General features: G+C 42.4%; 1 protein-coding gene across 1 annotated transcript in view; it reads left to right on the top strand.

Moving 5' to 3' along the window:
* Nucleotides 1-10,337, top strand: part of ARID3B (AT-rich interaction domain 3B) — a 51,142-nt gene extending 40,805 nt beyond the window's left edge. The window contains exons 5-9 of the mRNA XM_042477412.1: nucleotides 3,996-4,179; nucleotides 4,892-5,151; nucleotides 5,879-6,145; nucleotides 7,265-7,369; nucleotides 8,248-10,337. Coding sequence (XP_042333346.1) covers nucleotides 3,996-4,179; nucleotides 4,892-5,151; nucleotides 5,879-6,145; nucleotides 7,265-7,369; nucleotides 8,248-8,405 — 974 coding nt within the window. The 3' untranslated portion in view covers nucleotides 8,406-10,337. The remainder of the gene's footprint in view (nucleotides 1-3,995; nucleotides 4,180-4,891; nucleotides 5,152-5,878; nucleotides 6,146-7,264; nucleotides 7,370-8,247) is intronic.
* The last annotated feature ends 342 nt before the right edge of the window (nucleotides 10,338-10,679 follow it).

Genomic DNA, 10,679 nt, shown 5'->3' on the forward strand with positions numbered 1-10,679 from the left:
GTAAAGGCACCTGCCAAAAAACTGACTCCAGGACGTCTTGAAAGTGTGTGTTCGCCAGCTGCCTGTCACGAGATAATAAATACATCGTTCTGACTGCCAAAGTTTGAGCAGTGACAGAATGAGCCAAATACAACATCATAACCAAACTTCAAAAGAACTGTTCAGATGGCTTGTGTTGCTAAACTGTAAAACCTCTGGTTTTCCTCATCTTTCAGACACATGTATCACACATCCCTTTTAGTTGTCTTTATTTCTAGAACACAGATGCTGGTGCCAGTTCAAAAAATGGTGCTTCTTGCAAGCACTGAGGCATTATCTGACATTGGTTCACGCATTAGGAGATGGTTAAAAGCACTTTCGCACAGTGCAGAATTAATGTATTTAATTCTCTGATACAAGATAGGGTGATGGCCAGTGGGCTTTTATATTTATTTATATAATATGTTCCGAAGTAGCCCACTAACCAGAGTTCTCTGGGCAATGTGCAGTTGGTTAAAAACGTAAACTATGGTCCAAAACACATTGCAGAAATAATCCAGTTTGAAACCGCTTTAACTGCCCTGGCTCAGTGCTAGGGAATTATGGGAACTGTAGTTTTATGGCACATTGAGCTTTCTTTGTCAGAGAGCTCTTGGATCACAATAAATTACAAACCCCATTATTCCCTAGCACTGAGCCAGGCCAGTTAAAGCAGTCTCAAACTGGATTATTTCTGCAATGTGGCTTTAAAAATAAGGGATGAGGAACCTGTGGCCTTCCAGGTCATGGTGATGATGGCCTTAGCTCAGCTCCCATCATCCACCACTGGTCTTGTAGGCTGGGGCTGATGGGTGTTGGAGTCCAACACCAGCTGGAGAGCTACATGGAGACGCTTCATTTTAAAGGAGATAAGACATGGCTTATATCCATGGTAGCTGAAAGGAGTGTATGTTTTATTGCCTGCTGCCTGTTTGAAGCAGTGGGGAAGGTATTTTGTCTTGAGTTTCTGTTTGTTGGCTTCTGAGAAGCATCATATCAATACAGTGTTGGACAAGATGGCAAATTGGTCTGATCTTTTCTGCTGATGATGAGATCATTCTCTCCCACTGTCCATCTGCTATGCATACTATTAATGGATTAGATTCTTGAAGCTAACCAGGCTTAGCAACTTCCTCCTGATAGTAACAACTAAGCAGTGGATGATAATCTGTACACTATCCCTTAGTAGTAATTTCTGCACAGAAATTGGAACTGATTGATGGTTGCCAGATTTAACATAAGACATTAAAATGCCTCTTTGGAGTGAAGTTGTGAAGGCATTGCTAGAGATTGGTGGAAAGGTGACTTCTGGACTGTAACTCCCATATTCCCCAGCTAGCATGGTCACTGGCTAGAAGAAGTTTTTGGGGGAAAAGCCTAAAATGTTAAAAGGATCTTTTAATAAATAAATAAATCTTGGCATTACAAGGACAAACAGCAGAAGTAACCATCCTAGTATTTCTAAGCAAGAAGGAGCCATTTCTGCCTTTAGCTACAACAGCATTTTACTATTGGATATATCTCCAAAAGAGAAGCCAGGTATATTTATATGAGATCCGAAGTAATAGATTGGAAAAGTATGTGATTTTCTTTGATGACCCCTTTTGATTGGTATATTTCCCTACTGTTTACTGAGCATAGGTCTTTTAATTTGTTGCATCATAAAGTGTGGCACTATAGTTATTTGTCCTACATATGGCAATTTATGAGACTGGCTATAAATATTAAGGACACATGATGGCCTGGAAATATTTTTACTATGGACCAGAGGTGTGTATGCATAGCAAACTGGTATTTCTTTCAGTTATCTGCATTTATGACAATATCTATCACAATGGCCCCATACAGACAGGCCAAAAAAAGCTGCTTCAGGTCACTTTGGAGGTATGTTGTTTAAATTATGCATGCGTCCTAAGAGTCCAGAAGCTGCTCCAAAGCCATGCTCCAGTCCTAAAAACGAGTGTGGCTTTGGTGCAGCTTCCGGACTCTTAGGACACATGCATTATTTAAACAGTATACAGTACTTCCAAAGTGACCCAAAGCAGCTTTATTTTGGCCTGTCTGTATGGGCCCATAGATACCCTGTTAATGCAAACCATTCCTTCAGCTCTTCCTTTGGAGGAAGTTAAGCACACTTGTGACATCAGGGAATGTGTGAACTTGACTGCCTGCTTGGATGAGAGCAATCCCTCGTAGTATTTCTGTTGCCTTTTTAAATTTTATTTCAGCCAGGAACTTTTGTTAGATATCAAATAATTGCAGCTGTCAGACATAAAGTTTCTAGTCCATCTGGTTGCAGAGATAAGGTTTGAAAAATACATTTAAATTGGTAAAAGAAATTGGACAAGAAGCGAGCTAAATGTCTCTCACTCTTGCTTATGGATTCTGTTCTATAACCAAGGTTTTTCTATCTCATTTCTTATTTTTTTTTTATCATAACAGTTTTGGTGTGGGACTTCTGTTGCTGTGATTCACCCAGAGGTTGCTGTTTGGCTTCTGTCATGTCCAGAGTAACATGAAGAACTTGCTATTAAATATACAAACCAAATACAGATTTCAAGCTCATTATATACTTGTGTGGGAAAAGTTGCCCATCTCTGGTATAATGGTATAGAGGAAGTTGCTCTTTCCTTCCTTTGTTGGGCTGTGGTGTTCCTAAAAGAGAGCATTAAATGTTTTTCAGGAATGTATAGAAATCTTATGCAGACCAAATCCACTGTTCCTGCTCCTTGCATCCAATAGTGGAGCTGGGCAATTTGAGACACAGAACTTAATGTCCTTATTGGGACAGGATGGGGGTTAGAAATACGCAGCCGATATTTCCCTTCCACCCCCACCATCATTGTTGTGTGCTTTACCATTGTTTTTACATTCTCTCTATATATGTTAGAGCAAAGTAAAACTACCAATCCTCCTCCCATCAAAAAAACTTTGCAGTCTCGGTTAAAAATACAAATACTCTGAGCATGTGCAATTCTGTATTTTTTAACTATGCAGTGTCACTGCAGGAATAAAACAAGAGTGTGGGAAGTGTCATCATTTGGTTGCTGAAATGGATAATACCTCCGCTGCCATCACCATGTTGTAAAGGGGTTTCAAAAAGAAAAAACGAGAATGTTTTGATGAGCAACATCAACCCCAGGGAACCTTAGTTTGGCCATACTAGCCCCAGTGCTGATGTTGGCCTTATTGGTTGCTGTCTTCTTCCCTGGGTAGTCCCAGGAGGAGAGGAGATCGGGAAGACTTTGGCCCTAAGGTGTAGCTCTATCTGGATCAATCTTCATACCTTAACTTTCTAAACAGTTATAATGTCTGCTGTTCTGCTTTTCCTCCTGCCAGGCCCCTTTCCTCTCCTTGTTGGTGTTCCTAGGTCCAAATTGCCTAGGTAAAAATTTCTTCATTTAACTGGGGGCTGTTGGGGCGTGTTTTGGCTGCCCTAAGGGAAAGTGTGTACCAGGAAGAGAATATTGATGTTTGTCAATCTAAAAGGCCTGAATTGGTTTCTGGAAGAGTTGGAGATCTTTTCTTCCCTTGAGGAAAGGTGCTCATCTGTAAAATGGACCCAAAGGTGGCAGTGTGTACACTTATACATACAGTGCCACCAGCATGCATGGCGTTTTGGAACAGCAACAGAATAAAAGTTGCTACACAGAGGAGTTTATCTAAAATTTGTCATAGAAGAGGAAGCAGGGAGAGGAATGAAAAGGTGAAGTTCAGGGTCATGCAGAGAATACTGCTGCTGTGCAGTAACCATCTAGGGTTAGCTTTAGGAGAGAAGAGGAGTATGAAAGGGTTGAGCTCAAAACTCTATGGAAAATGTGGGTCTTAAAATGTCAGAAGAGAGACATGACATCAGAAAAGTGTTTTAGGAGACAATTCCAGGCTTAAAATCTCATCACATCCTAACTGATTCTTCTTGCTTCTCTTGTCTGTCTGTCTTCCTCTGTCATTCTCTACTATCTTGTATGTGGCTTCAGGAACACCAATCAACCGCATCCCCATCATGGCAAAGCAGATCCTCGACCTCTACATGCTCTACAAGCTGGTGACAGAGAAAGGAGGTCTGGTGGAAATCATCAATAAGAAAATCTGGAGGGAGATCACCAAAGGCCTTAACCTACCCACCTCTATCACCAGTGCTGCATTTACACTTCGCACCCAGTAAGTCCTGAGGTTTTCCACAAGTCAATATAAATTTCTCTGTGCTGCAGAAAAGAATTAGAAGGGTAAGGAATATGCATTGCCAGGGCAGAGGAGAAGCTTTGCCAGATTGTAAAAACTGTTGACAAGGATATCAAATGGTGTTTGAAAAATGGTTTCTATACCACAGTTTATGTAGGCTGGTTTTGTTTCAGTGAGTTTGCCTTTAGTGTCCTTTCTCTGTATTGGGAAACTTATTTCACCATGGAGATTGATAAAACTAAACAAAAATTCATAAAGGAATCTCCAAACCAGTGCTACTCAAACTGGTGGTCCCTGGACCAGTGCTGGTTCCTGAGCCAATGTTTAGTTTTATCAATCTCCATGGTGAAATAAGTTTCCCTGGTGAGTTTTTAGGAAAGAAAGACACGATTGAAGCCAGTCGCCACTAATATAGTGCTGATTCTTGACACATTGGAAAAAATAATTGTTGTCCCTTACATCAGATGTCCTGAGACATGTCCTGCTTTAAGTCATTCTTTGCTTGTTGTATCTGGAAGTTTAGACTTTGGTGGTTATAATTAAGTAAAGTGTTTTGTGTTTTCTAAATTGACCCTATGCCCTGGCCAAGGTTATTGCATAGCTCTTTCAGCATTCCTATAGTCTATACTCAGGTTTCTACTCAAGTAAACATTGCCTGTTTTTTTCTTTGTTTTATTCTGCTTTCTTCTAGGTATATGAAGTACCTCTATGCCTATGAATGTGAGAAGAAGTCCTTAAGTTCTCCCGCCGAGCTGCAGGCCGCCATTGACGGCAACAGGCGGGAGGGCCGACGGCCCAGTTACAGTTCCTCCTTGTTCAGTTATTCTCCTGCTGCCCCAGGGCCTCCTTCGCTCTTATGTCCTCCAAAGATCCGCTTCCCCATTGTTAGCCTTGCTACTGGCAGCGGAACCAGCAACCCTCACTTCTCTTCAGCAGGCGCTCTCAGGAAAGGTCAGCCAGTTCCCAATACTGTATTTGAATTGACAGCTTCTTTTGTTAGAACTGATTTAGAAGCTGCCCTGAATTTGGAACGGGTATGTGTGCATGCACACACTTTAATTGTGCTGTTAATTGTCATCTCTTATTGTGAATATGCGGAGATACATTTGACTGAATCATGGTATGCAAATACAGGACAGGTTAGACAGAAATACACTATAAAATAGGGAGAAAAGAGTTCTTCACACCATGCAGGTGCCATATTTATAGAAATCTATAATATTCCTTGCACCCTTTATGGTTTTTTTTTTTTTTTTTTGTTTGTTTTTTTTTAATTTTTTTTTTCCAAAATAAAACAAAAAAAAGTTTCTTGTCAGTAACTACTGATTGTGATGATGCTGTGTTATTTGAAGTATTCAGTATGCCTCTCAATACCACTTGCACAGGAAGATCCAGCAGGGCTCTTCTTACATTCTTAATCCCTGAGCATTTTGGTTTCTTTCCCTCAAACCTTTTTGTTAGCTAGTCAGTGCTGGTAGGGCTGTCAGCACAAGGTATAAAGAAGTTGCTGTCCCAGAGGGGAAAGTAGTTTTATTGGCTAATTTATTATTAAACAGCAACAACACTTGGCATTGTGCATTCCTTTTAATCTCAGATTGCCTACAGAGTGGCAGCCCCTCTCTATTTCCTTAAGGCAAGCTTCCTGGCTGAGGTCCTGAGCTCCCACTTGCTTTTCTAGGCGATGGCATCCCCCTGACTGTTTCCACGCCAAATCGTATTGCTATGCCTGTGACTTTGGCAAATCAGCAGGCCACAGTAGCCGCTGCAGCAGCAGCAAGAACAGCCACTTTGGAACAGCTGAGGGAGAGGCTGGAGTCGGGAGAACCAGCAGAGAAGATTGCACGGATGACTGAGGAAGAGCAGCGATTTGTCCAGCAGGCATTTCAGCGGAACCTGTTCAGCATGGCACGGCAACTGCCCATGAAGATCAAAATCAATGGCCGAGGTGAGGTGATTTTTGGGTGTCTACAGTCCAGTTATCTTTTTGCTTCCCTTGGTGACTGAAGAGTAGGACAAGTGCCCCCTGGTGCAATACTCACCCTAGCCCTAACCCAACACTGTGATGTTTTGTACTCTTAGATAAAGGAGAGAATCCAGGAAAGTAGATCCTACCTCTTGGTTTAAACCAAAAGTGAGCAAATGTAAGCCCTTGGGCCACATATAACCTGTGAGATCTTTTCATCTGCACCTCAGGTATCATGTGATGATTCCTCTTCCTCCCATCTTGCTCCTGGCATTTCATGAGCAAGGAAGTCATCTCCTTCTTATAAGTCTGGCATACATGTGGAGCAGAGGATCAGAAGTTCTGTTGAAACATTGGGGTCTCACTTTGTAGCTAATTTAATCTCTGCCATCTTGGCAGTGAGGAGTACATTAAGCAGTGTAGAAATTGGCAGGTACCACTGTTGCAGGATAAATCATACCTAGATCATGTAGAGGTTGGTTCTGGGGCACTCTTCTAGTCTGGAAACCAGTTCAGTTGCCTGGCATGTGCCATCTTTTTTGGTGCAAGAGCCAGGTCCACCTGCTGTATAATAATTCAAACCACATTGGCTTTCAGGCCAAAAACATGCATTTGTAACTGATTTTCAATCCATTTTGCATGCCTGTCACAAGATTGGTGGCTTTTATCTTCCTCAGTACTACTACATGGCAGGGGTGGCTGGTAATCTTGTCAATGGTACTGTAAGTCTCCTTTGAGTTTAATCTAAATTTTAAAGGGAGGATCCTAAGTGCTGAACACTGTTCCCTTTGATATATCACTTAAAGTTTGGATTAAAATGCAGAGTGGGTTCACCATTCCAGGGACACGGAAGCCACCAGCTGCCACTTCTATGTGGGCACAATAAGATCTAATAATTCCTTTGATGCTTTTTTTATTGACAAACAAATCTGGAGGACAGAGTAAGACAAAGGTCTTATCAGTAGCAAGCTATAAATAGCAGGACTACAGAAGGGGTAATGGGTTGAACAGCCATTTTCAAGTTGGGAGCATGCATTGGGTAATCCAAAGTAGGAGGAAATGCATAAACCAGCTCACGCTAGTCTTTTTGCCTTTCTCTAGAGGATAAATCAGATTCAGCAGCGACAGCAGCCGCATTAAATTGGACACCATCTGGCTTTGGAAGCATTAATATGTCCGTGGAGATCAATGGGACAATCTATGCTGGTGAGAAGAGTATCTGTTTCTGAAAATCAGGAGGAGGGTTGAGGCTGGTGGAAATCTTTGGAAAAGCCACCCCATTTGCAAAAAAAGTCCCTCATCTGTTTCTTTGGATGTTTGAGTAGTATGGACATTGCCCTGATTTTGGCATCAAGTTGGAACTTAGCTGTTCACTAAACCATTTGGGATTTAAAAAGATCCTGGATTGATTTTTTTTTTATCTGTCAGATTGTGAGTTTTATTCTGTTTGAATTGAAATGCTTCACATTGATTTATGTTATCTTAGAACAGAAGTGACCCAAACTTCACAAGGGACGGGGCCAATTTCCCACCCACCCACCCCGCATCCCTCTTCTCACTGGCTTTACCAACAATTCCATGTAAATAAGGAGTGACTAGAAATGTTTTTGATTTACTTTGTTTTCATCTCATTTTCAGCCCCACCCTTCCCAGTCTGAGTGATATGTAGGTAAAATTAAGCTAGAGTTAATTGGCAGTTTGGGTAATTTTCAGGCAATTTCCCTCCTCCATGCATGACAAAAATATTGGTGGTATGTTGGTTTTAGAGTGTTCTGTGGGGTTTTCAAAACAAACTTTCTCTGTGTCTGTTTTAAAGAGATCTCATGATTGCACCATCACCACTGAGTAATTCCTTGCCTGAGAAAACCCTATGCAATGCATGGGGTCACCATAAATGGACAGGCAACTTGAAAGCACATAAATACACATACAAAAGTACACTGTCCTCTGAGAAGTGGTGATACATAGGACAGGTTAGGATTATTTTTATAAATAACTTGTCTCATTGTTACTCTGAAGAGGCCATTTCGTCAAAACTTCTTCTCTTCGTTTACTAATCCTCTTCCCCTGATCTTGCCCCATAGGAGTCCTGTTTGCTCAGAAGCCCGTTGTCCACCTCATTGCCGGATCAAGCGCACAGAGCACCGGTGGGGGCAGCAGTAGTTCTTCCCATTGCTCCCCCAGCCCCACATCCTCCAGGGGCACACCCAGCGTTGAGCCCTCCACCAGCTGGTCTCTTTGAGTGGGGAGCTGGGAAGAGCAGTCTTGCACTCTCTCTCACTCCTGAAAATGGCTCGTCTCTGCTTGAATGGAATTCTGTCGGTGACCTCGCCTTGAGGAACCCGCTTTGCAACTGGCCTGCTGCAAAGAACCCACAACTCTGTGGCTGACAAGGTTCCCATCAGGATGGGCTTTGCTGCCCATGTAGCCTTTCTTCAGGTCTTGCTGTGTCCCCAGTGGAAAAAAGAAGGGCAGTGGGGTTGGGCGGGGGGATGTTAGGAAAGGGACACAGGGCGTGTTTCAATCAGGGATTCTCTGGACAGGTTGTGCATTTTTGTAGATGACTGAGTATTGCCATGGTTGCAAAACAGCCAAGGCACCAAATCCCCCCCCCCCCCCGATGCTCCAAACATTTCTTTCTTCTAACATGACTGCGGTGTATTGACAATCCTACCCCCAAAGGCAGGGGGGAAATGTAGCTCTTTAGTCTCTCTTAGCCCACCCTTACAATTCCTCTCTGCACTTTGCTCCACACAAGGGGCTGCACACTCCTTTTTGATCCTGGCTATAAAACACATTCCCTTTTTCTATCCCTAGCCCAAATCCAGTTGTTACTCATAACCTAAGTAGATCATTTGAATCAGTAGGATTTACATAAGAGTTAACAAGGGGCTAAATCCAGTTGCTAGTCCCAAATGGAGTAGATCCATTTGAAGCAGTGGGACTTACATAAGTGTTGACTCCAGTGTTTACAGTGATTCAGTGCAGCTACTTTAGTAGGGAGTAACAATTGGATTTAGCACTTGCCATACAGCAAGGGTTCTGTGCTAAATGGCACCAGCAATAGGATGTAGGTTCCTATTTCCTCTTCTTTCCCTTGACTTCAGTCTGCTGCCTTCCTCTGGAGGATGGCCAGAAGTTCCTTTTTAGCGTTGCTTCATTTTAATATATTTGGGAAGCAGAGCAGAGCTTTTATTTCCTTTCCAGACTCTGAATAGAATTGGAATGCTCTGTACTGGCCCCCCCCCCCCCCCCCCAGGCTTAGCTTCGGACAAGGATTTTCTGTCCCAGTACTGTGAGTCTGCTCCATGGCTGACCTCTGTCAGGCCTTTCCCTTAACATATTAAGCTGTGACATTCCTTCACATCATTCTCTCTATTGCAAAGATGAATGGAGACATGGATTTGTGGTAAAAAATATAATTGCTTGTCAAAAAGCTAATGATACAGGTGACTGGAGATTACCCCTGGGAAGCAGTCGTCATGCTTCTTCTATTCCTTCCTGTCTCACAGAAATGTAACAGTAACTTAGATATCTTGACGCTGAAAGTACCAGGTATACCTTTATTACTGCCTGTAATCCATCTCTCACTATAATTTAGAGCCCCACCTTTTTTGCGTAACATGTGAAAAGGGAAGGAAGTGTTGGCTGCTTTCTGAGAACATCCCTAGGTGACTGCATTATAGTCTTGCAACCCAAAGCTTCCACGTTCCTTCCCTATGACTTCCCTTTTAAAATCTAACATGGAAATTGGACATTGTTGGAGCTACTGCTTTCCCCAAACATGAACTTCTCTGCTCTATTTTTCCTGACACTTCCCTTGAGCCCTAGCTTGTTTCTGCTTATTCCTTTTAGGTGACCTTTCCTAGCCATCCATGGGGTTGACAGCCCAACTCCATGCCAACAGGGATCAGACCTCCCTCTCTTAACCCTGGAAAATCTCAGTCATCCTACAGACTTGCATCAGCTTCTCCTGAGCAGATGAAATACCTCAGAAATATGTACTTATTGCTGTGTTGTTGGTTTTTATTTCTCTTCTGGAAGGATTTGCATATGTTAAAGCTTCTTTTTATATGTCTTGTTGACTGCTTTTTATTTTTAATTTTATATATTGTAGCACCAAAGATACACCAAAAATATGAATGAAAGAAAGACAGAAAGGAAAAGAAAGGAACCCTCTGAGTCTGACGGCTCAGAAAGCTTTGATGTCTCCAGTATAGCATGGAAGCACTTGGCACAAGGTGTCTCAGGCATGGGGTAATAAATCGGGGTTGTTGTAGATTAATTGCAGGTTAATTTCTCAGGCTGGCTCGTCTCACACTCGTTTGCATGTCTTTCCTCCTAGACTTGTTTCTGCCTTCAGGATTTGCAAAATAATCCTTGTTTCTTGCATCCTGATCTCAACAGACTTCTGGCTGGCTGTAGAGTTCTTGTATCTTTATTACAACCACAGTAAAGCCTTGACCACACTTTTGATTAATATTCATCCTATAGATAGCACCCTGGTTTGAGAAGG

Source organism: Sceloporus undulatus, chromosome 6, assembly GCF_019175285.1.
Source record: "Sceloporus undulatus isolate JIND9_A2432 ecotype Alabama chromosome 6, SceUnd_v1.1, whole genome shotgun sequence".
Classification (NCBI taxonomy): Eukaryota; Metazoa; Chordata; class Lepidosauria; order Squamata; family Phrynosomatidae; genus Sceloporus; species Sceloporus undulatus.